The sequence below is a fragment of the Ostrea edulis genome, chromosome 6, assembly GCF_947568905.1.
Source record: "Ostrea edulis chromosome 6, xbOstEdul1.1, whole genome shotgun sequence".
Lineage (NCBI taxonomy): Eukaryota > Metazoa > Mollusca > Bivalvia > Ostreida > Ostreidae > Ostrea > Ostrea edulis.
Genome location: NC_079169.1, coordinates 54,179,646 through 54,206,727, shown reverse-complemented (window position 1 = coordinate 54,206,727; position 27,082 = coordinate 54,179,646). Strand labels below are relative to the sequence as shown.

Sequence of the window (27,082 nt, the reverse complement as noted above, 5' to 3'; positions counted from 1 at the left end):
ATAGTGCGTAATTCTTCTGGCTGCGGACACAAGGACCCATTGAGTAATGCAGGAAAGTCACGATAAACAGTAACTATAATACATTACTACCGCCTGACCGTGAATCATAGAGAAGTTCCACGAATTTAAAACATAGTCTGTTCATTGTGTCGGTAAAATTATGAAAAGACCGAAATTAAAACTCTCTCTCTCTCTCTCTCTCTCTCTCTCTCTCTCTCTCACACACTCTGTAGAGACTGCACGCATGTTATTGCAGAGGCAAAAATACCTCTAAAATTTATCTAGCACTCGCTTTCGATCGAATTCTGAAGAAAAAATTTTTTTGAGAGAGAATTTCAGTTGGGACATGTTCCCATACCAAATTGGTATATCTTGTATCTATTTCACATTTGTGGGTCATGTTTATGGGGCATAACTACAAAGACAAAATTGTCTTCAAAGTGCGTTCCTCGTGCACAACGCAGGGATTGTCCTCATTTTGCTCGTTTTATTAACAATCTCCTACACCCTCTCTCTCTCTCTGATTTCATCTATAAAATGACAGCAATATCCGTACACAATATACATGTATAGATGTGAATTCCACAACTCTCTGGCCTTTTGTTGGCCTTCTTAGTGGCGATATCACACCGACCTATCAATATTTACTTGTTGTCAAAATTAGGTCGGATCCTAGCCAACGAATCACACGATTGGTTAAATAAGACATACCTCCATGTACCACATTGAAATACACGTGAGTAATCCTCTGACATTTCCCTACGTTTTCAGTGAAAAACCTAGAGGTCGTTATGCAAACCTCTATGCACTGTTATCTGTTATTGAAAAAAGTAGGTAACTGTGTTAAATGTCTGAGTGCATGAGAGACGTAAACAAGATTTTTGTTTTTTGGTAAGTAATCTTTTTTCTTCTCCCATTAGAAAATGGTGCTATATAGAGTAACGTGCAGATACATGTATTTAATTATCTGTCTTATATCTATGGAAATGTTAATTGCACATAATTATGTGGCTGTACGAGTTGGTGAAGAAATTGTTTGACAATTTGACACACTAAGATTTACGTTATACTAAATATTACAATCACTGTTATAATTTATAGGATTAATAGAATTCAATATATCAGTCTTCATGATCATATACTGCGACTGGTATAAATTGGCAGTCTTTGACTATACCAGAGACATACATTGTATGTAAGCCTATACAAAACTTAATATGCCTCTGACCATATATATGGCTTTGTGAATGTACTGTCGTATTTCATACAAGCTATCAGGTACTCCAAATCCATTTTAACTGTCTATCTTTTGTCAGTTATATGGAATCCAAATTTTATACTTTATCAAATAAAAAAAGTGAATTATTTCAGATTTAGATCATTAGTTAGGCCTATTCTTCAGGCTGAACAAATATTCACTCGGCGTTTTTAAAATAAGAATCTGTGTCAGATGAAAAAGCAAATGAATGTAAAAACAACAGTAATTGTATTACTTTTTATTAGAAGAATATAAATGTCATAAATTCATATTGTGTGTGTGTGTGTTTGTGTGTGTGTGATTAGCCTACGTAATGTTAAATAGTGTGTGATTATACATGCAAGGACGAAGTTTCATTGCCGCCTATTTATAGAAGTGCCGCAAACTTCAGTTTTAATATCACTTGCTACAAACAAACCTTTTATCAAAAATTATGAAAATAAAGACAAAATTCATGTTTTTATACGTAAAATTGATACAGGTTACCGTATTGAATGTAATTTATGCAATATGTGAAAATTATGTCTCAAAGTTTGTGCATCATAAAATTTACAATCCCCTAAAAAAAAAATTTATTAACCCATGCATCCATTTTTCGTTTGTTTGATATTAAGTGTCCTGGGGGTGTTTTTCTTCTTGTCACATCTATTTGGACTTTCCCTGTCTTTTTGTCTGATGGTTAATACTTAAGTTTTAATTTATAGGCCCACAAGGGCCCAGAATTATCGTATCTATGAAAGATACAATTAAAGATATTTTTATTCACTAATCGTGAGCTCCTTGAGGAATAAGTTTACCTGTTATAAATGATATGAATTAAAAAATAACAAACAGGATATTTATTTATATATTTAAAGAAAAGGAGTGTGCTGTTTAAGTAAATAGCTTGAATTGTTTTAGTAATTACAGCTTATTTGTCTGCACATTAAATGATGTTACAAGCTTATAACGTGCCGAGTGCGTCTTTATAATTATATTATTATAAGATAGATCTACACTATACATTGTGTAATCTAGGCAATGAAGGGGTGATGGATTAGCTGTGTAACTACTGTATATAAATAATTAGATATGTTATTAATTGAGACCATCTGGTTAGTATTCACTAACATTTTATCAAATATTGGATCCCTGCATCATTGAGAGAGAGAGAGAGAGAGAGAGAGAGAGAGAGAGAGAGCGAGCGTGGATTTTGTCGCATAATCAATGATATATGTAGTTTATGTAACGTGTTATTCAGGGTTACTTATAAAGCGAGCATGTGATATATAAATTATATTACACACAGGTACATATACAGGTTTCATATTCTGTTGGAACGACTTGAAATAGAATCTATTTTAAACGTACAGAGATCATAATATAAAGACGAAACTGCGTCTGCGCACGTGACTAACTGTACACAAATGTTTTGAATGAACAACCTTTTTCATCATTCATTGTAATTGGCTATATTTAGATCTATCTATTTTTAAAAATAAATGTTATTTAGGTCTAGAAAAGTTTTCTTTTTTAAACGACCTAGTGATCATATTTATGAAATTATGATATAAATAATTATATATATATAAACATCAATTAGAACTTGTAAAATCGTCTCAAACTTTCCTTTGACTTTTAAACCACTCTCCCCACGATCCACCTATTCATTATTTGACCTTTCACCTCATGCGTCATGTGATCGGGTGATACTGAAAATGGTGGAATGACTGCAAACACAGCTCAGATCACAGGTGATATCACTTGGCCTAACGTTAGTGTGTGTGTAAATACGGTGTGTTTTGATACCTGCTTCGTGATATCAATTGTTATCTAGGAGAGAATCCTTAAAGGTAAACATCAGCTTGAGTTTGAGAGAATTCATTGTGAGGAGTTCTAATCGAAGTTTGCCGGCAAATTTTTTTGTGTTTTGCAAGTGTTGCAACTTGCCGAAAAATAATTAGAACAAAAATCTTTAACAAATGGAGTTTTCCGATGACAGGTTTGGTAAGCTTTTAGTAGTTTTATAAAATCTAAAGATTAATAAAGGCTAGTACGACGCAGAATTTATTTTTAGATTTGCCCCCGAGGGGTCGCATATGGCCTGGGTGGTGCTCATAAAGTGACATCGATTGTATGATTATTGTAAATAAAATCCCAGCTGACCAGACGGTGTTAGAAACCTCAGGGGTCCTCAAACCGAGAGAATAGAACCATACCCAGCAGAAGGTGTGTGTATAGGAAATGTTTATATTGTACTTGGGCAAGCAGCTGGCAAGTACAAGTGCTTCAATGAAGGACTGGCACCAGCAGATCAACTATTAAATGAATTTCTGTAACCAAAATAATCACTCAATTTATCTTTGATTTTATTTTTAGAACTGTGATATTCTTGTGCTACAGGTATCTAAATATGAAATAAATAGATACATAAATAGGAAAAGTACTCTGTTTGCAAATATAAATTAATATTGATATCTATATTTGGACCAGATTTGGCCCATTTGGGGCCTTATATTGGCCCCAATCCCAATCTGAAATTCCCTGAAATTATCCCAAAATCTGACCGAAAAATTCCGAAAATTCTTTGTATGCCGTATCTGAACAAAATGTTTATATTGTGTACACTTAATCTCTTTTAAGTGATGGCACTTCTGGTGATGAAAACCTTGTGATTTCTGGTACAGTGGACACTGTCACTGAACTGGTATTTATTAGATATGAAGCATGTTTGTTATACACAGGGATGTAGTTTTTCCTCTTTTCAGAGGAAATCCTCTGATTGGTTCAATTTTTGAAAAAAATTAAACACTCTGGGACAGTTTGGGTGTAGTCTAAAGTGATAGTGATAGAAAATGATATTTTCCTGGGTAGGGTGAGGTATTTTCCTCCCATTTTGACCAGTTTTCTTCTGATTTTTGAGATTAGATAAGTTGAACATGCTTTAAGATAAAAGGAATGTTGCTAAAAATAGGTAAAGACACATGACTATGATGACAATACATGATTGTTGCATCACTTGTATGTTAGAAAAATTATACAGCATATTATCCGTTAGAATTTGTTCACAATGATATTAAATGATGTGCTATCTTTTGTATGAAAAAGTTTACTTTTAACTTGACTGGGTATAAATTTTAAAAAATCTAATATTACTTACTTACTTTTAAATCCTCAGGGTTCCCTGAGGAACATAGGGCCGCAACCACACTCTTCCAACGTACACGGTTCTGGGCGATCCTCTTTAGTTCAGCCCTTGTCATTCCAGCAGCTTCACTTCTTGGTTTATTCTTCTGCGCCAGGTCTGTCTGGGTCTTCCTACTTTTCTTTTGCCATGTGGGTTCCATTCAAGGACTTGTCTGGTGACGTTTGACGAGGACTTTCAAAAAGTGTGACCATTCCAGCTCCACTTTCGTTTTCTGATTTCCAGGTCTATCGGAACTTGCTTGGTCTTATTCCAGAGTTCTGAATTTGGAATAACATCCAGCCATCTGCTGTTAATGAGGTGTCAGAGACATCTGTTGATGAATGTCTGGAGCTTGTGGGTGTTTGTTTTCGTTGTTCGCCAAGTTTCATAGCCTTAAAGAAGGACAGATTTTACATTGGTGGTTTTAGAAATTCTGATTTTGTTGTGGAGTGAAAGTGCAGAGGAATTCCAGATTGGTCTGAGGACAATATAGGCACGTCGGACTTTGTTGATGCAACTCTTTATGTCCTCGTCTGATCTAACATATTTATGTGTTAGTCAAAAGTGATTAGATTTCTTACTGCTTTCTGTATTTAAATACAAGAAAAGTTATTGAGATGTGTTATTTTATTTCTAAATTCAATGTGAAGTATGATAAGTAAAGGGAGTAAAATACCTCGGAGTGTATTTTATGTTTGATGAGATGTATTGATAGTTGAGTCCTTCTTGGAAAGTGTCACAGTATTTTTCTTGTGTACTTCTGTGTTTTATACATCAGAATATTGTAGGTTTGTAATGATGATTTAGACTCGCTAACAGTGTGTTGGAATATTGTAGGTGTGTAATGATGATTGAGGCCCGCTAACAGAGTGTTGGAATATTGTAGGTGTGTGATGGTGATTGAGGCCCGCTAACAGTGTGTTGAAATATTGTAGGTGTGTAATGGTGATTGAGGCCCGCTAACAGTGTATTGGAATATTGTAGGTGTGTGATGATGATTGAGGCCCGCTAACAGTGTATTGGAATATTGTAGGTGTGTAATGATGATTGAGGCCTGCTAACAGAGCGTTGGTAGGGAGAGGTGAAGTCACCACAGAGTATGAGTTACTTCAGCTATGTGGGCAGAATCTTCTCCAACGTCAAAGGTTTCTACAATGAGATCAACGCAGCTACGCTAACCGGTGCTATTGATGCCGTCATCGTTAAACAGGAAGATGGGTCTTATCTGTCCTCCCCGTTCCACGTCAGGTTTGGGAAGTTGGGGGTCCTTAGAGCTCGTGAAAAAGTGGTAAGTAACTACACAAGTACTTTTTGTAATTCTTGTAATTGAAAATGAGTCCCTGAATTTTCCCTTCAGCAGAGAATACAAGACTTCTGCAGCATATACATGTAGTAAAGATACTCAAAAGAAAGTTAACACTCTGTTGTGCAAGTATGATCCATCATGATGACAAACGGTCGGTCAGTTTCTTTACATACTGAGTTTATCTGGTGACAGGTTGACATAGAAATCAATGGGGTGCCGGTGGAGATGCAGATGAAGCTTGGAGAGTCGGGGGAGGCATTCTTTGTGGAGGAACTACCGGGGGAGGAGAACGAGGAGGTAGGTTTTATTTCCTGAAGAATCATACGATTTACATGTCTAAACAAAGATCATCCCTGGCTTGATGCAAAATGGTTGAATTTATAGGTTTATTTCCAGAAACATGCACTAAGCAGTAAACATGTAGGAATGTTCAAGAGTATGTTTATTGATAATGGGCATTTTGATATGTAATGTACACAAGATGATAGAAAGTAGAATCCTGGAGAGGTCCAGGCCAACTTTATAAATGTGTGTGAAAGCAACTGACTGTGGTAATCTTTGACTGTAGGATTTTCCTTCCTACTTGGCCACTTCCCCCCTGCCGTCGACCTCTGACCTGATGATGGAGGGGGTGAAGGAGATGAAGCAGGAGTATCTGAACACAGCAGGGAACACAATCCAGGTGATTCCTCCGCAGACTTCCGAGAGCAATATCAGCATCATGATAGAGGATGAGGATAGCAGGAAGAAGAAAGTTCGCAGGAAGAAGCGCCCTGTAAGGCGGACCTCCTCCAGCGAAGACACCTCTAAGGTGATTAAATGTGGTATCCCTTGGTACAGAAATCTGAATGGCACCCTTCTGTACAGAAATCTGGAAGTGGCACTCTCTCCATATGAAAATCTAAATATGGCACACTTCTGTACATAAATCTAAATGTGGCACCCCTCTTTAAAGAAATCTGAATGTGGCACCCCTCTTTACAGAAATCTGAATGTGGCACCCTTTTTACAGAAATCTGAATGTGGCATCTTCTCCATATGAAAATTCAGATTTGGCATTCCTCTTTTAATACAAAAATTTGAATGTGACACCCCTCAGTTCAGAAATCTGCTTCTTTGTGCAAGTTCATTTGAGTGTTATCAATAATATTGCAAACATGGTCTTTGAGGTTTGAACAAAAAATTTATGCTGTAATTAATGGTTTAAAGTGTTGATATTCTTAACAGCAAAGTGCATAAGATACAGTTATATTCCATTTAGGCAACTTGTATATGAGTTTTGATTTGTACATGTGTTGAAATGAATGTGTTGCTTTAGAAGGCTGTTGAAAAGTCTGGAGATGAGATATTCAATATGGATGATGTCTCCACGGATGATGAACTGGCCAATCTTGAGATGAGAAAACCAAACGTGTCTCCACGGTTGGGAAAGTCTGTTAGCCTGTCAATGATGGACGAGACCCAAGAAAGTCGTCTGGAGAGAACCAGTCAATGGGCTCTGTCTCAGTATTCTTTTGGCCACCCTTTTAGTGATACAGACATGTCGCCTTTAGCTAGGTGAGTCAGGATTAAATACACAGAGTCTGTAACACATACTGCTACTAAATTATTGAATTAGCTTCATGTTCTCTGCATTATATCCAAGTTATGAGAGGAAAATGACACCAGTCTATTTTTTCAGAAGCGAAACCTTTTGTTCATTGATATACAGTGTATATCTACATTTCCAATGTTTTTGCCTTTGATATCTTCACAAATTGTAATGATTGCCATTTCCTCATGAATGCATTGCAATTGTGAATAATGTGTGCATGAATCTTGATAAATAAAGTATGTTTGCTTTAACGCTGGGAATATTCCGTTGGAAATGAAAGTAGAATGGAAAAAAAAATGTATTTTCATTTTTACATAATTTGTGAAATGAAATTTATTTTTAAGTGTCATAGAGTCTCTTAATTTTGATTATTTAATTTGTAGCCCAGCGAACACTCGGCCCCCCTCCCCTAAAAGTGACACAGAGGTGGACCGTCAACGACAAGGAGAGGTAGACCAATCGATTTTGTCTGAGGAGGACAGCACGATGTGGGAGTGGGGAGACCTGCCCCGCCGCTCAGAGCACAAGGTGTTGCCCATCGAATCCGGCAATAAAGAGGCAGGAGCTAAAAACGGTGCGTATATCCATTACTTGGTTCTGTGTCCTATGCTGGTCTTTATTTTTATTATACCCCCCGCAACAAGTTGTGGGGGGTATACTGGAATCGGGTTGTCCGTCTGTCAGTCCGTCCGTCTGTCTGTCTGTAGATGCAATGGTTTCCGGGCTCTAAAGCATTATCCTTTCCACCTACCGTCACCATGTCATATATATGGACTACCCATGGGATGAAGATGTTCCCTATCGATTTTGGGGTTCAAAGGTCAAGCGCACTGGACATCGAAGTAGCAATATGGTTTCCTGGCTCTAAAGCGTTATCCTTTCCACCTACAGTCACCATATCATACATATGGACTACCTATGGGATGAAGATGTTCCCTATTGATTTTGGGGTCAAAAGGTCAAAGGTCACGCGCACTGGACATTGAAGTAGCAATATGGTTTCCGAGCACTAAAGCGTTATTCTTTCCACCTACAGTCACCATATCATACATATGGACTACCCATGGGATGAAGATGTTCCCTATAAATTTTGGGGTCAAAAGGTCAAAGGTCACGCGCACTGGACATCGAAGTAGCAATATGGTTTCCATTTAAATTCTTTAACGGCTTATACCTTTTGGATCATAATACTGAAGTTTTACCTATTAACAACACCCTTTGGGAGATTGGGGTAAGCGGGGGGGGGGGGGGGGGGGGGGGGGGGGGGGGGGGTATTCTTAGTGAGCATTGCTCACAGTACCTCTTGTTGTCCATTGTAAAAATTGCATATACTTATGTATATGCATATACATACAGATAAATAGAAAAGATTTCTGTGATTTCAAAAATATACACAATGAATTTTTATATACTCAGACATTCATACATCGACTTGTACGTTTTGTCAGTGGTTTTGTTGTCTTACACTGGGCTTATTATTCTACACTACACTAACAATTAGAGGGGATATTTAGTAATCATTCTCTCTATCCATCCAATTTTCCCTCTCTCTATCTCAGCTATGGTATTTTAACAATGAAGCATCAAGTTCTTATACTTCACACAAAGATGTCTTATAACCTAAGATTGTTTAATGACCTATGCAAGGTCATTTGCTCAAGTTCATGGTCACTGGCAGAAAAAGTTTAAACCTCGTAATTGTATGGACAGCAAGTTTATTACAAAGAAATATTTGACACTCTCTGCTTGACATAAAGGTTGACTTTGACCAAAGGATGTTTCATGACCTTGGCTGAAGGACATTTTGATAGGTGAAGGTCACTAACATGATTTATTTTTTGTATTTACCATATCTTTGGAAGAAAGCTGGACTATGGCAGATAGTGTGAATATGGCCCTTAAAGTTGAACTATTTCAAATGTGCCACTTCATTGGGGTATTAATCCCATTAGGAATACATAAAATTAGAATTCTCATGTGAAGTAATTTTAAATACTAGTAACTCAAACAGGACAATTAATTAGGCAATCTTTAGAACTCTGCAGAACTAAAATTTAGAAATGGGATTGTAATGGTTGAGAATTAGAGCTGTATAATATTCAGGACTAGGGCTGTAATGGTTGAGCATTAGAGCTGTATAATATTCTGGACTAGGGCTGTAATGTTTCAGATTAAATTATAAATTCAAAACTAGTACTGTGATGATTCAGAATTCTTATTGTTTCAGTATTTTTCATTATGTGGTTTAGTGTGATTAACTATTCTGTTAAATAAAATTGAAATCTATATAAACAATACAATCACCCATACAAGGAAATGAAGACATATTAAGACATACACACCATTGTTAGAAGAAAAAGAATCCCTACCTTCAAGGATGAAATTTTTAAGAAGATAATCAATTTACAAGGCTAAAATGAAATAGTAATGGCCATATCATGACATAAATATTAGTGGTGTTTGCAGAAAAAAAGGGTTTGGATGCAAGTGGAAATTTAAACTCTGTAGAAAGATGTCAAAATCTATAATTAAAACCTAGTCCAGCTGTACTTTTGACCACAGACAGTCAATATAATCATCATGATTTAGATATAGTTCTAGAATATTGTAATGATGTAAAACTTCACTTCTTTGTAGGAGAGTCCCAAGAAAATAAGGGTTTGTTCAAGTTCATGAAGAAGACAAAAGCTGTGCGACACAAGCCGGAGGGGGAGGGGATCTACCTTGATGACTTAAATCTAGAGGAGATGGACCCAGAGGTGGCCAAGTTGTACTTTCCTAAAAGGTACTCACTGTGCACAAAATCAGCTTCAGTGCTGAATTTTTTACAGTCAAACCTTGTTATCTCAAATTCAATCAGCCTCAGTACTGATTTATATACAGTCAGACCTCATCTGAAACTCAATAGCATTAAGAAAAACTAACGACATATCTGAGGGTTTGAGATATTGAGGTTGAAATACACAAAGAAAATTTAGTTGGGACTTCCAACTCACTTTGAGATGTCAGTAGTATTTGAGGTATCGATGTTTGAGATTATAAAGTTCCCCTGTATAGGTACTGTAAAAGTAGTTATTTATGCATGGGGGAAATTTACACTAATTATGCAGTCACGTAAAATGTGTGTAAATTTCCCCCATGTGTATAGTTTTAAATATTTGATAATATATATATATATATATATTCAGTTACTGGATATTTTTCCCCACGCATAAGGTTGGATGTTGAAAAATGCATGCTTAAACCCCAGCATAAATAACCACTTTTACAGAAATTGTAGCAATATTTCAGGAAGAAAAATGGAGAGAAAGATATGTTGAAGCTTTGTTGATATATTGGTCCTGTCTTTTTAATGACTCCTGGCATGCTTCTTGCATTTGTATGACAGTTTAGTCATGTCCTGTGTGGGATATAAAGATAATAACAATACACTGAAAATGCTGAGTATCGAACTATAAGTCCTGTGTATTATGTGTCGAGAGAATGCCGAATATTGGACTATAGGTCCTGTGTTTTATGTGTCGAGAGAATGCAGAATATCGGACTATAGGTCCTGTGTATTATGTGTCGAGAGAATGCCGAATATCGGACTATAGGTCCTGTTTATTAAGTGTCGAGAGAATGCAGAATATCGGACTAAAGGTCCTGTGTATTATGTGTCGAGAGAATGCCGAATATCGGACTATAGGTCCTGTGTATTATGTGTCGAGAGAATGCCGAATATCGGACTATAGGTCCTGTGTATTATGTGTCGAGAGAATGCCGAATATCGGACTATAGGTCCTGTTTATTATGTGTCGAGAGAATGCCAAATATTGGACTATAGGTCCTATTTATCACGTGTCGAGAAAGCCTGGAGATGCCTGACCTTAGCTTCAGCCTGTAATTCATTAGCATGATGCCTCCAATTTCATTTCAGACTTTCATATCAGTAAGTAATGCTTTGTTGCATGCATTTATCCCTATTTTGTGTTTAATGATGATACATGGTACTCAGATACACGTAAACTTAGAATTAACCCGAGTCTTTTAATTACCCACCTAGTTAGCTGGTTCTCTGCTCCTTCTCTTCTCTGTATACACTCTCTAGGATGAGGGTCGATGGTAATCAATAGGCCAGGAAATCCTGCAGCATTCCTCCAATAACAAGGCTGTCTGATACAGGGTTATAGCATTGCTAGTATAACTACACTGTAAGTTATTAACAAAACTTAAACAGTACTCCACAACCACAATCTATATGAATATATGAAATGTGAGGATTTGGAGAGTGTGTTTGTTTTGTTGAATGCTAGAAAAAGTATCCAGTGGCGGATCCAGAGGGGGGTGGGGTCCGCTGGTTGGAACCCCTCATTTCTTCAGAAACAGAAAAATTGCTTTAAAAAAAGTAAAAATAGAGCATTTTGAGGGTGGACCCCCCCCCCCCCCTTTTAAAAACCAAAATTAATGGTAGACACCCCCCCCCCCTTCAAAAATTGCTGGATCCGTCCCTGCTATTATTCAAAATCTTTCTCAACTGATTTAATAATAGAACATAATCTGAAAATTTAAAAAAAAATATAATATGGAAATACAGGTAACCAACTTTGTTTTATCCTTCATGTGAAAAGACAGTGCTAAGGGTACGTTTATAAAAGATTTAACTTTCCTTGCACAAAGTTGGCCATCTAAGAAGTAATTTTACAGAAGGCTGATTCTGCTGGTTATTATCAGATCTTAATACACTGGACACTGTCCAATTTAGCACTCATACGATCCGTTTCACTGTGAATTATGTCCCACACTGGACACAGTCGAATCTGACACTCTCACTGTGTATTTTGGATGAGACAGATTTTACATGAGTCAGTTTCACACACAAAAAGGAAAAATTGTAAATCTGCAGCTAGAGGTGACAGATACAGTATAACATGGTTATAGTGAACCTCCAGGGCCAGCCAAACACAGTTCATTAAAACCAAACATCATTATACAGTAAAACACGGTTATAGCGAATCGCCAGGGCCAACTTATAACAGTTTCTTATAGCCAGATTCATTATACAGTAAAACACAATTATAGTGAACCTCCAGGGCCAGCCAAAAACAGTTCATTATAACCCAACATCATTATACAGTAAAACACGGTTATAGCGAATCGCCAGGGCCAACTTAAAAAACAGTTTCTTATAGCCAGATTTCATTATACAGTAAAACACAATTATAGTGAACCTCCAGGGCCAGCTAAAAACAGTTCATTATAACCCAACATCATTATACAGTAAAACACGGTTATAGCGAATCGCCAGGGCCAACTTAAAACAGTTTCTTATAGCCAGATTCATTATACAGTAAAACACAATTATAGTGAACCTCCAGGGCCAGCCAAAAACAGTTCATTATAACCCAACATCATTATACAGTAAAACACGGTTATAGCGAATCGCCAGGGCCAACTTAAAAAACAGTTTCTTATAGCCAGATTTCATTATACAGTAAAACACAATTATAGTGAACCTCCAGGGCCAGCCAAAAACAGTTCATTATAACCCAACATCATTATACAGTAAAACACGGTTATAGCGAATCGCCAGGGCCAACTTAAAAAACAGTTTCTTATAGCCAGATTTCATTATACTGTAAAACACAATTATAGTGAACCTCCAGGGCCAGCCAAAAACAGTTCATTATAACCCAACATCATTATACAGTAAAACACGGTTATAGCGAATCGCCAGGGCCAACTTAAAAAACAGTTTCTTATAGCCAGATTTCATTATACAGTAAAACACAATTATAGTGAACCTCCAGGGCCAACCTAAAACAGTTCATTATAACCCAACATCATTATACAGTAAAACACAGTTATAACAATCCTCCAGGGCTAGCTAAAACAGTTCGTTATAACCAAATTCTTCATAATACAGAAAAGGATGGTTGTAGGAAACCTGTAGGGCTAGCTAGCCAAAAGCAGTTCATTATAACCAAACTATATCAATAAAAGTTTGGTTGTTTTCCTTTCATAGGGAAATAAATATCACTTCACAATAATTGTGAATTTGTTAAATGCATGTTCATTATAAACATGTTTTACTGCAATATATTTGATGAAAAATAGATGTTGTACTCATTACAGATTTCACAGCAACAAGTTTGTATCAATCAAAGAGAGAACAACAGATCAGGATGAAGATACGGAGTCAGGGCGTGGACCTTCACTTCCTGTCTCTCCACACTCGGTAGAGGGCGCTATTGGGGGCCCACCAGGGGTCAGCTTCCTGAAGTCAGAGGTTCAGCACCTGGGTAATTACTCGCTGTCCCTGTGTGGGGGGCTGAGTGACCCAGATGGTGTGAACCTCGAGAAGTTCATGACCCACATTGTAACATTTGGAGATCTATGCGAGAACTTCAACATGATCACAAATCCTGACCTTGTGGTCCGCATTGGAGAAAAGTAAGAACTTTGAATGTTTGAAAAATTTACCCTTTGGGAGTAAAACAAAATGTTGATAAAAGAATATATTTATTTATTGATTTTCCGTGATGTGTGCTTTAATGGCAAATTATGTTTAGATACCATTTCATGACGTTTAGTAACTTTTGATGTGATGATTTGCTGTCTATATTTCACTGTACTGACATCTTTGGTTTGTAGCTATTACAACTGGCAAACAGCTGCTCCGATTATACTGTGCCAGGTCTGCTTTGAGAAGGATCTGCCAGAGGTAAGTTACACTCTCTGCTTTGAGAAGGATCTGCCAGAGGTAAGTTACACTCTCTGCTTTGAGAAGGATCTGCCAGAGGTAAGTTACACTCTCTGCTTTGAGAAGGATCTGCCAGAGGTAAGTTACACTCTCTGCTTTGAGAAGGATCTGCCAGTACATGTAGGAAATGGAATTCAATAAAAATTTCTTGGAAAGATTTCTTTGCATGGAAAAGAAATAAAAGTCTACTCCATATATATGGAAATTCAGGGGACCAACCTGAATTATTCATTATATCCAAAGGCCAATATAACAGATAGTACAATATAACCTACTTCAAAATAACAGATTTTTCAATATAAGTGACTTAATACAACAGATAGTTTAATATAAGTGACTTCAATATAACAGATAGTTCAATATAAGTGACTTCAATATAACAGATAGTTCAATATAAGCGACTTTAATATAACAGATAGTTCAATATAAGCGACTTTAATATAACAGATAGTTCAATATAAGCGACTTCAATATAACAGATAGTTCACTATAAGTGACTTCAATATAACAGATAGTTGAATATAATGGACTTCAATATAACAGATAGTTGAATATAATGGACTTCAATAAAAGTGGAGTAGATTGTATCATGATATTAAAAAAGTTGTAGAATTTTATTGAGTACAAAAAGACGTGTATATGAAGTGGAAATTCATGTCATCAATATTTATAAAATCTTGTCAGGAACATAAGTTATGCCTAGCTTTTCTTTTAGTAATAGAAACTTCTTTGTATTTCAGAAAAGTATGAATGACCTGATGAAAGAACACATGCCTAAAAAGAAAACAAAGAAGGGGGGCATGTCTTCGTGGTTTTCATGGCGTCGGACAACATCAGATACCTCTAACCCTGCATCAGCTGCCAGTCCTGAGACAGACGTACACACTACTAAATCGGTCAGTTTTACAATAGAAGATATTGACTCTGGTTCAGTGATAAAACTAACATTTCATTGAAACTAAGGATCTATATGTTGTTTTTTGTGCAGGGTTTGGTTGAAATTCATTACAGTAAAACATGGTTACAGTGTACAGGCTTATAATGAATTCATGCTTACACTGAAGTGATTTTCATTCCCTGTAGTTTTAAAACATAAGTACATGTATGAACTTAGTGGATCTAATAAATTATGTTTATAATAAATAGTTCATCCTTAGCTCTTCACTTTAATCGTGTTTTATTGTAATTGTTGTAAATATCATGCACTGTAGAGGAAAAAGCATTTCGATTATTTTATACTAATGTAGATCCATTTTTTCATCAAAGAAGCTGAATCAATTATCATTGTTTCTTTTAACGTAAGATCTGCTTATAATTTGTAAATTTCATGTTGTCGACAGGCCGAGAGCTCCGCTTCCATGACTCCACCAGTCAGTCAACCCGGAAGTCCTCGCAAATCACAGCGCAGAATCACAGACGAGAGGTAGTTAATTCACATTGTCAGTTATTACATGTCCTGAGACGAGAGGTAGTTAATTCATACTGTCAGTTATTACATGTCCTGAGACTAGAGGTAGTTAATTCATATTGTCAGATATTACATGTCCTGAGATGAGAGGTAGTTAATTCACATTGTCAGTTATTACATGTCCTGAGACGAGAGGTAGTTAATTCACATTGTCAGTTATTACATGTCCTGAGACGAGAGGTAGTTAATTCATATTGTCAGTTAGTTCACATTCTGAGTCGAGAGGTAGTTAATTCATATTGTCAGCTAGTACACATCCTGTCAGAGCTTAACATTGCTCAGTAGCATTCATATGATAGTAAAATGAAATATTCTTTCATCTGTTTAGTGCTTGCATATTTGATAATATGATAATGATATTTTCTGTGTGGTTTATTTTAATCGTAAATTTTCCTTTAGTCATCTGTTTATTGATTGCAATGTGATTTTGATATTTTATGTGTGCTCTATTTTGCTCCTTTAGTCAGAAGAGTGAGTGTAATGACACGTCCTGTGATGACCTTGACACAGAGGACTCTGACCCAAGTGGTCAGTCAGCTCAGCCCAACTCAGAGAGTCCCCTTAGCAGTAAACCCATCGATGTCAAGCCCTCTAAGGAGAAGTTCAAAAAGACCCTCCGATTATCCTCAGATCAGATAGTAAGTATTTAATTGTAAAGTAATCATGAACGTTATTGTATGTGTATGAGCTGCATAGGTTCAAATAGATTCAGATGTGGAGCATATGGTTCTCTGATCACAGGTGTTCGATCAGTTACCCAGCGGTTTTATTGTGCTCTCTGATCACAGGTGTTCAGTCACCCAGAGGGTGTATCATGTTCTGTTATCACAGGTGTATGGTCACCAAGAGGGTGCATCATGTTTTGTTATCACAGGTGTATGGTCACCCAGAGGGTGTATTGTGTTCTGTTATCACAGGTGTAGGGTCACCCAGAGGGTGTATCATGTTCTATTATCACAGGTGTTCAGTCACCCAGAGGGTGTATCATGTTCTATTATCACAGGTGTTCAATCACCCAGAGGGTGTATCATGTTCTATTATCACAGGTGTTCAGTCACCCAGAGGGTGTATCTTAGCCTTGGATATTTAATTCAGACAATATTTTATTATGTATAAAACATAAATGGATTGGACAACAGGCATTGCCTATATAAGCCCTTGCCTTGGATATGACATAATCTCTGTAGTTCTTTAGGTATTTACTTTGGCTTGAAATAAGCATGTAATGGACCTGTGTCCAATCTAATGGTTAGATAGGCATGACCTGCAACGGATCTACAGTCAATCTAGAGGTAGGCTGCAGGGCAACCTGTGATGAGTGTCCCGTGTCCCATCCAAAGGTTGGCTTGGAGTTGACCTGTGGTGGTTCTGTATCACATCTTTTTGTTAGCTCGGGAACTGATCTAGAAGTACCTGTCAGGTCCTACACATAGCACCATGGCAACTGGAAATATGATCTGGCCTTATGTCAAAGTCTGAAGGCTTTAAGTAAATGTATAAAGAATTCCAGAAAACATAGAGAGAAAAATAGGAGTGGGGTCCATTTTATTCTTATGATGTTACAGAAAAAGCTCAATTTACACGAGGGTCAGAACGAGATCTCCTTCTCGGTGACGACGCAATTCCAGGGTACAACGCGGTGCACATCACACATCTACCTGTGGAGATACGATGATAAAATCGTGGTCTCGGATATTGATGGCACAATCACCAAGTAAGATCTTGTGTATTTATCGTAGCAAAAAATTCCTCTCTTTCTCCCTCTCTGAAAAAGAAAATGCCAATGTATAGTTACATACATTTTTAGCGAAAGCTCCAGGGCCAGTGGAAAACAGTTCAATATACCCAAACTGTTATCTCTGATAAAAACAGTTCAATATACCCAAACTGTTATCTCTGATAAAAACAGTTCAATATACCCAAACTGTTATCTCTGATAAAAACAGTTCAATATACCCAAACTGTTATTTCTAATAAAAACAGTTCAATATACCCAAACTGTTATCTCTAATAAAAACAGTTCAATATACCCAAACTGTTATCTCTAATAAAAACAGTTCAATATACCCAAACTGTTATCTCTGATAAAAACAATTCAATATACCCAAACTGTTATCTCTATTAAAAACAGTTCAATATACCCAAACTGTTATCTCTAATAAAAACAGTTCAATATACCCAAACTGTTATCTCTAATAAAAACAGTTCAATATACCCAAACTGTTATCTCTAATAAAAACAGTTCAATTTACCCAAACTGTTATCTATATTAAGAACAGTTCAATATACCCAAACTGTTATCTCTAATAAACAGTTTAATATACCCAAACTGTTATCTCTAATAAAAACAGTTCAATATACCCAAACTGTTATCTCTAATAAAAACAGTTCAATATACCCAAACTGTTATCTCTGATAAAAACAATTCAATATACCCAAACTGTTATCTCTATTAAAAACAGTTCAATATACCCAAACTGTTATCTCTAATAAAAACAGTTCAATATACCCAAACTGTTATCTCTAATAAAAACAGTTCAATATACCCAAACTGTTATCTCTAATAAAAACAGTTCAATTTACCCAAACTGTTATCTCTATTAAGAACAGTTCAATATACCCAAACTGTTATCTCTAATAAACAGTTTAATATACCCAAACTGTTATCTCTAATAAAAACAGTTCAATATACCCAAACTGTTATCTCTATTAAAAACAGTTCAATATACCCAAACTGTTATCTCTGATAAAAACAGTTCAATATACCCAAACTGTTATCTCTGATAAAAACAGTTCAATATACCCAAACTGTTATCTCTAATAAAAACAGTTCAATATACCCAAACTGTTATCTCTAATAAACAGTTTAATATACCCAAACTGTTATCTCTAATAAAAACAGTTCAATATACCAAAACTGTTATCTCTATTAAAAACAGTTCAATATGTGGTGTCGGTTGCTGAGTGGTTAGGCCGTCAGATTCTCGACCGAAAGGTTAAGGGTTCGAGTCCTGGCCGCGGCAAGGCTGACGTTGTGTCCTTGGGAAAGGCACTTTACATGAATTTCCTCACTCCACCCAAGCGTAAAAGGGGTACCTGGCTATAGACAGTGAAAGATATTGTTAGAATGTTAGTGCTCTAGCGCTTGTAATGGCAGCTTGCACTGTATGCTTCCTAGGAGGCTGAGAAAGTTCTAGATTGATATAAGGTCTGCTGGGGTAATAATGTACATTGATTATTGTAAAGCGCCTTGAGCAGCATACGCTGGAAAAGGCGCTATATAAAACCAATCATTATTATTATTATCATTAATATACCCAAACTGTTATCTCTAATAAAAACAGTTCAATGTACCCAAACTGTTATCTCTATTAAAAACAGTTCAATATACCCAAACTGTTATCTCTAATAAAAACAGTTCAATATACCCAAACTGTTATCTCTAATAAAAACAGTTCAATATACCCAAACTGTTATCTCTAATAAAAACAGTTCAATATACCCAAACTGTTATCTCTGATAAAGTTTTCATCGTTTTCCTTTCATACGGGAATAAATATCACTTCACAGTAAGCGTCAATTCATTATAAGCATGTTCGTTGTTAACTTTTATTGTATCTTTTTCGGAAAGATGAAATTTAGAGAAAACTGTAAATGAAAATGAGTTGAAAGTATTTTCAGTATGTGTGTATATTGAGTGTTAAATTGATCATAGGTCTGATGTTCTGGGACAAATTCTCCCCATCATTGGGCGTGACTGGTCCCAGTCAGGCGTGGCTCAGCTGTTCACACACATCAATAACAATGGTTACAAGTTCTTGTACCTGTCGGCTCGGGCCATTGGTCAGTCCAAGGTGACCAAGGACCTGCTAAGGAGCATTAAGCAGGAATACCATGTACTACCAGATGGGCCATTGCTTTTGTCACCAACATCGCTAGTCAGTGCTTTCCACAGGTAAGAATTGATATAATTACAAATATTCTGTCTTCAACATCACTAGTCAGGGCTTTCCAAAGGTAAGAACAATGGCAGATGTTACAGAATCAGCATCATTTGTCAGAACTTTTCAGAGGTAACTAGTTAAAGACATGATGTAAATGGTGAATTGATGTTAATTTCTGCTGTTAATTTCTATTTTTCTTGACAATAGCAAACTAGAAAGCTACTCTGTCTGATATCTTTAGATTAAAATTCTTTCTGACGTAACGGTGATGTTACACAGACGAATCAATAAATCAAACAATGTTTTCTACTGCTGATGATGTGGTGAATGTTGCAGGGAGGTAATTGAACGTAAGCCGGAGGACTTTAAGATAGCCTGCCTGCGCGACATTGGGGAGCTGTTTACAGATAGCCAGCCATTCTACGCAGGATTTGGCAACAAAATCAATGTAGGTCATCTTTTGATTTATCTGTTTGTAATTCTCAATGTTTGTTTCATTACAATTCCTCTGTCCAAGCTACTCTCGGTGTTTGTTTTACTGTAATTTTCAATAATAAGAACAATATGTATTTTTGCTAGCTCACTAACTTTGCACAATCAATCTATACCTATCTAGTTTATAAAAACTGCATTTGAAGATGAAAAAAATCTCTTTTAAAGACCTTCTGAAACATAAATAAGGAAAGTAAGGGGAAAGAAAGATAACTCTGCTATATTGTGTTTTTAGATGGGAGCAGGCTCAAGACCTCATTTATTATTTTAGATATTTTTAGGTTGCAATTGGTTTTCGTCCGTCGTGCGTTAACAATTGAACATTTTTAACTTCTTAATAACTACCAGTCCAATTATTTTCAAATTTGGTATGAAGCATCATTGGGACAAGGGGGACATAAATTGTAAATTTCAGGACTCCAGTACCTCTGGGGGCCCTAGGGGCGGGGCAAAAACTGACCAAAATTGACAAATTTTCAAAAATCTTCTTCTCAAGAACCACACACATGTAAGAAATACTAAATGCATAGTAATGTAGAGCAGGAAGGCCTCTACCAAAATTGTAAATTTCATGATCCCCGGGGTAGGGGTTATGACCCCAAGGCGGGGCCAAACTTGTTATATAGTGTTTATGTGTAAAACACTTAAATAACATTTTCTTTATTGCTTTTGATACTAAATTGAAACTAAATGGATAGAGCAGGAATTGTAAATTTGATTTTCCCCAGAGTAAGGGTTTTGACCCCAGGGTGGGGCCAAACTTAGTATATATAGTATTTATGTGCAAGTTTGTTGATACTGTATAAAATCTAAGTGCATACTTAGAAATAACAGAAAAGGATGTACAAAAAATGGTGAATTTCATAACCCAGGGTTATGACTTTAGGAGGAGTCCAAATTAGTCATATATTTTGATGTTTTAATGTTAATACACCTATTATTTAAAGCTTTCATCAGTGTATGCTCTTTTGAGGGCAGTGAAGTTTTAAGAACACATCTTGTTTTATACTGTTGCTGAACATTAGAATTTAGCTTAGGTATTCAGAACAGGAATTTTTTTCTAGATTTCATAGCCCATGGAAGTAGTGATACTTTTTCACTAGTATTCAGGTGACCGATAAGGCCTGTGGGCCTCTTGTATATGAATAAATGAGATCATTTAAAATATGTTGCATACAAATTATCTAAAACAAGTGAAACATAGCAGACTATATAATTACTTTCAATCAATTCTACTCGGCTTGCTGAAAATAGCCCACATGGCGGATGGTAAACATTAAACAAAATCTAAAGTTGGTTTAGCAAATTGTTAAGAATAAAAGTTAATTTCATTTATCTTCATAACAAATGACCTGCATCAATGCTTTCTGTTCGATTTATACAATTATAACTAGCATTTGCAATGATACCCAAACCCTATTAATCTCATAACAGTGCTAGAAATAGCTGGAAAATCTTCACCCTATATGTCAAATTGACATATAGGATTTTTCTCAGAAAATGGCTATAAGTGAGTCTTTCTCTCTATATATACTCCACATCGACCCTATTTCTGAAATTCACTGTACATACAATTCTTTTGTCTTTGCTTTTCTCAATGTTTGTTTTTATATGTGTAATGAGCAATTTCTTTACAAATGAAATTTACCTGTACAATTAAATGTCGTGTTTTTCAGGATGTATATGCATACAAAGCAATAAATATTCCTACCATAAGAATATTTACAATCAACCACCGTGGGGAACTGAAGCAAGAATCTTCCTACACATTTCAATCCTCGTAAGGACCTGCAAATTTTATAACTCCAGTTAAAATCCAGAAGTTAAAGAAGTGCATCACTTTCACTTAGGCTTAACGAAGTGAATTACTTGGTTCTCAGTCCTGTCTGCATCTGTTTCAACAATGCACATTAGTCATTTTTATCCATAAAGGAATAAAATAAAATTTCTCTCATGTGCACTTCTGATGCTAAAAAAAAAAGTAATTCTGGAATCCCCGACCACATTTTAGATACTTGCGTATGTAAATGTATGACCAAGTCTGGGTCATCCTGATGTTTGCATTAACAGTTAAAATTATGCAAATGGCCGAAATATTGTAAGTTCCAAATATTTCTTTGCGATGTCATTAATGTATGTACAGATACAAATAGGCACAATGATTATTCTTCCATGGCACATTGTAGGAGGTTTTTCCAATGCTTGTTTTATGTTGGAACTGCTTACATGTAAGTGTCGTGAGTTTTGAATTGAAAAAAATAAAAATCCCCCTTTTTTATTGGATAAATATATAGATATCCCCTATTCTATCTTCGACAAAATTGGCCTGAGAACCAAGTACATTATTTTGTTTTGGCATTAAATACCTATATATCTCATGATTTTTATGAATTTTGTCTTAGTACGATACAAGTTATGAATGTATTACATTGTATGTTTGGCTCTACATGGTAGGTATTACAGTCTGACAGAAATTGCGGATCATTTCTTCCCACCACGGGAACGGCTGGGAGTGTACGACAGCCACTACAGCACAGTGAGATACTGGAGGGATCCACTTCCCAAAGTGTTAGACCAGGAAATCTCCATAGTTGAGGTGGGAAAGAAAGAAGAGAAATGACAACTACCAGCCATAGATAAGCAGTCTGTCTCCGCCCCAGTAGATGTGCCCCGGGCCACGCCCCCCAGAAAGAGTATCCTTCAGAGTAACAACAGCTACGATCTCCTGGAGACTTTTTCTGAAAGTGACTCCGATGAGGAACGGAAATTGAAACTAGCTCTGGAGCCGAGACGTGAATTTCAGAAGACTGGGAAGTATTGGATTATGCCCTTTAGTCTCTATATGTAAAAATTAGAAAACTTCTCTACATTTAAAAGTTTTTATATTGCTACATGTAATAGTTTGAGGATCTTCCAGTAAAAACTCCCCCTACTTCTATTTACAATGAAACTTGTTTAAAGTAGATTACATTAAGAAAAGAAAATTGAAAAGTTAAGAAAATATCTAGAATACAGGCTATGTCTTATATTATGAAACACGATTTATTCTGTCACTTCTAATTGGTCGAGAGTACAAGTAATTTCTGTTAAGTACCTTGCAGTATCAGGAAATTTCCTCTGGTCCGTAGAAATTGGTGCCAGTCTTGGTGTATTCAGATTACAAAAGATCTACTTTATTTGAATTACAAAATATCTGCTTTAGGCAAGTTAATCTGTACTGAAAGTAGTAAGTCATGAAAATTAACTCTCTGTTTTCCTGATTAAGTTGAGAAAAGTTGGTGTTAATCTTTTTACTGTAAGTCACAATTTTTTGTATTAAAAGATAACTATACATTTGTCTTAGTGGGGTATTTCCTATGGAAAAAAAAAATCATTGTTTTTACATTTTTGTGGGTTTTTCTTTTTGTTAGAGATTTGGCAATCTCATATTTTTTTTTTCAAAGTTAGGGATTATTGTGGTGTGTTTTTTTCTTCTTGGAGAGTTGAATTAGGTTGCATATTCCCAGTGAACTAACAAGAAACACTGTTTGTCTATGGTAGTATTTTTGCATTTAGCCTTTTTTTTTTTTAGATACAATGAAAGGGAACAAGATTTATTTGTACATGTATATGTTTTTGCAATTCATCAAACAGTTCATGAAAAATGGAAATGGCTGTCTGTCACATAAATTAGGCAGCTGAGATTGATTCTTTGGGAGTTAATTGATGTTAATTATTTGTCCTCTGTGATGGAAATGTGGTACATGTATTAATGATATACTACAATATTGCATGTCAGTCTGTATGCATCTTGATCCGTGCATGTGTGTCACTGGGGTATCAAATTTAGTGAACAATTTTATATATGTGTTCAGTTTAGAGGGTTTTCAATTGATCCCCCGTGTTTTCAATTTTTTCTTTGTAACTGTTTTGTTCTATTATATGTTTATTTTAAGTTTAATTTGTGATGTGATAAAAAGCTGCAAGATTTAGCTCACAGATTTCCTATAATTTCTAAGTGTTCCCAATGATCTCCTTAAACTAACACTGGTATTTTCCATGCACTTTTACTAACAACTTTACCCAACAAAATTGTTTAAGAATTGTTACACAAAACACATATATATTTACTTCTGTATAATTAAACGTTTGCTATATGCATTCCCCGGCAGGCACAATGCCTATGAACTAGTCTTTGTGATTACTCAGGTGTGATAATAAAATGTGATTTATTTAAAGAATCTAATCTAAGGTTAAAGGTCAAATAAGGAAGATGTTTTACTGTGTATTGAAATTTTATAAATGTGATTTACAAGTCAGAAATGCATAATGTGATGTTATGTTTGATACATATGGAAAACAATGTTATTTGTTTGAGTGAACCATATGATGTAGTAGATTGGATGATTAGGAAAAGTGTGTTGTGTAGGAATTTCAAAGTCGGTGAAAAAGTCCCTTTACTAGCAGAGGGAGGGGTTTTGTGGAAAAGTAAGTAACGAGGTGCTAATTAATGTCATTTTCTGCCAAGTTTTTATTGAACAGTGTGATAAAATAAAATTCGAGAGGAATATAGTAAATAACCAAATACGAGTAAGCATTCTAGATGGAGTTTGGCATTGGTATGGTCATAATTTCTATTGGAGGTGTGATAGGAAATGTCTAGCTGATGTTTTAACATATTTACAATTCCATTGTGAGCTCTGTGGGATTCTTACAATAGCATTATGGTGGAAAAAGTGTAACACAGCAGGTGGCATGAAACAATCGGATTTAGAATTTTGTCCAGACTCTGGTGCATTTTCTTTATTTAGACTTGGTATTTCTTGGCTACATGTTGTAAATATCGATGAGTGCCATGAGTTTTGTTTTTAATTCTGAATATGAAGTACCTGGATGGTTTTTAGTTGAGTTTTGTGTCCTGCAGACACCTGTATATACAGTGGATGAATGATATAGCACTGCCTCTAATAGAGGTCATGTGCTCACCTATGGTGCCTTGTTTGTCCACAAATATCTCTAAATTTGTGAAAATTTAAGGCATGCTTTGAACCAAGGATTTAGTAGATAGTGTGGTGGATCTAGGTTATATGCAAATCCAGAGTTTTAAGTTTTCTTTTTCTGTTTTAGAGAGAATGTTATTATCAGTTACAAATACCTTACATCTGGAAATTTTTGTGTCGGTATATTTTTGCAAAATTGGGACAAAATGCTATAAATTCATTATTGTCTCCAAATTTTGGGAATCACTATTTTGTTCCTAAATGACGTGATAAGTATTTGTTAATGATATTTTATTTTTGCGAAAATAATTTTATGAATTCAACAGACCAAGAAAATTGTTTAAAACTGAGTAACTTGTACACTAGAAATAACTTTATTTATTAAATTATGTTACAGTGTTGCTTTGAACAAATGTTCTCTGACTCTTTTGACATGCACATGCAAGAATGAAACGTTTGAAAATGTTGTACATTATAAATCATGTTGTTGATCAAATCATTTGTAGATTGTATTCAATTGAAAGTCTTCGTCTGGTGCATGTCCATATCTAATAATCTAATTTTGTTCCTACATATATTGTTCTTGTGATATGATTTATGTTGGAGAGTGTCTCACATTATTTATTTGAGAATAAACTCCTTTTGTTGAAAATAAAGTTTTGTTTTGGGTTGTTTTTGTTTTTTAAAAATGGAGGAGTTCAATACTTGTATTCTCCAAGAATTCTGACAATGAGGTAATTTTTGGTAAGATATGCAGCTGGTATGAACATTGAATCTGGCCTCTATGATGTAAGATCTGCTGCGGTTAATTGACATTGAACGTGGCCTCTAATCTGCAATAGACCTCCTGAAGTAATTGTGGTTTATGAGTGAAGAAGTTTATTTGAAATTTTAAACTGCCAGCTTCTTGTGATAAGTAAAAGATAATCAAATTAAGAATGGGTTGAACAGATACGCAAACATTAGCTGTGACTAAGAGTTTCAAATTAATTTAATAATGGGGTTTGTTTACAGTAATATTAGAACAGAAACAAAGCAACTAGCTAAGAAATACATCAATACAATGCACGATTTAGGAACATGCACTTTCAAGGGGACATCTAGACATTTCCCAGGGGATGTGGATATTTACATGAAGGACACCTGGACATTTCTCGGAGGACATCTTGACTCTTCCCAGGGGACGTGGATACTTCCCAGGGGGCATTTTCGGGGGGGGGGGGGTATGCGAATGATTCCCAGGGGACATTTGGATGCTTTTCAGGGGACGTTGACCCCAAACTGCAGTGTGCAGCGATGATGGAAGTGTTGTTTCTCAGGCTGACAATGAAATAGTTCTGGATGACATACTACAAACAATGGTTGTCTTAGTCGTTAATCCTTTAGCTGTGTATGTGGCGCATCGAACTTCCACCAGAGGTCGTTTGCACACAACTCTGTGTGAGGAGACGCATAGGACTATGGATAGTATGTGTTGCATTTGTCTTTTCACTAAACGTGTTTGAAAGGAAATCGTATGATTTCTAATTATAGATTTTCTCAACCTGCAATAAATATATGTATAGAGGACCCTTAATACAAATATGTCCAAATCGGTGTTGGGGCGTTCGCTTTGTAACCGGGAGGTCGTGAGTTCATGTTGGTATCAAGAGTCCTTCACACAAGTTGGCTATTGTTTTCTTTGCACTGGAATCTAAATTATTGACGCAATGGACTAGTAGTCTGACATAATCTTTAAACGTCTTATTCTGTTATTTACAGGTAACCTGTACTGATATATATAGAAGTGTCGTCACTGTTACATGTACCAAACACAGCAAGGGTCTAATAATCTTAAAACCTCATATTGTACACTATACATGTATTACCGATACGAATTGTAGATCTTCCTTTTAATTCAGTTGGATAAGAATGGTATAGAAGAAAGGTGAAAATAACGAGCGGTGATCAATCTCATAGCTCCTATAAGCAATACAAAATAGAGAGTTGGGCAAACATGGACTCCTGGATATATCAGAGGTGGGATCAGGTGCCTAGGAGGAGTAAGCATTTTCTGTCGACCAGTCACACCCGCAGTGAGCCATATAGCTTGATCAGGTAAACTTCCGTAGTCAAAATCAGTGTGCCAAGAAC

The 27,082-nt window shown here is 35.9% G+C and overlaps 1 protein-coding gene across 14 annotated transcripts; it reads left to right on the top strand.

The window, feature by feature from the left end:
• LOC125645916 (phosphatidate phosphatase LPIN2-like) lies at nucleotides 1-25,605 on the top strand. 14 transcript variants are annotated; one of them, XM_056140029.1, is made up of 18 exons: nucleotides 1-69; nucleotides 3,881-3,944; nucleotides 5,458-5,712; nucleotides 5,923-6,027; nucleotides 6,299-6,541; nucleotides 7,049-7,287; nucleotides 7,708-7,898; nucleotides 9,962-10,109; nucleotides 13,439-13,756; nucleotides 13,958-14,027; nucleotides 14,807-14,962; nucleotides 15,407-15,489; nucleotides 15,998-16,172; nucleotides 17,100-17,248; nucleotides 19,250-19,489; nucleotides 19,815-19,926; nucleotides 21,647-21,750; nucleotides 22,425-25,605. In XM_056140029.1, exons 3-18 carry the CDS (start codon nucleotides 5,524-5,526, stop codon nucleotides 22,588-22,590), a joined length of 2,688 nt encoding a protein of 895 aa, XP_055996004.1. In that variant the 5' UTR covers nucleotides 1-69; nucleotides 3,881-3,944; nucleotides 5,458-5,523; the 3' UTR covers nucleotides 22,591-25,605. The 14 variants fall into 14 exon arrangements, with proteins under 14 accessions (XP_055996004.1, XP_055996003.1, XP_055996007.1 ...); XM_056140028.1 differs by lacking the exon at nucleotides 3,881-3,944 and adding an exon at nucleotides 2,427-3,090 and having other exon boundaries at nucleotides 19-114; XM_056140030.1 differs by lacking the exon at nucleotides 1-69 and adding an exon at nucleotides 2,930-3,090 and having other exon boundaries at nucleotides 7,052-7,287.
• Nucleotides 25,606-27,082: the final 1,477 nt, after the last annotated feature.

What these genes read in the sequence shown, in the direction of transcription:
- LOC125645916 (XM_056140029.1), top strand. Translation starts at nt 5,524, where the DNA reads ATGAGTTACTTCAGCTATGTGGGCAGAATCTTCTCCAACGTCAAAGGT. An exon ending in TTAGAGCTCGTGAAAAAGTG is followed by an intron (nt 5,713 to 5,922) that starts GTAAGTAACTAC and finishes ATCTGGTGACAG; the next exon opens with GTTGACATAGAAATCAATGG. An exon ending in AGAGGCAGGAGCTAAAAACG is followed by an intron (nt 7,899 to 9,961) that starts GTGCGTATATCC and finishes ACTTCTTTGTAG; the next exon opens with GAGAGTCCCAAGAAAATAAG.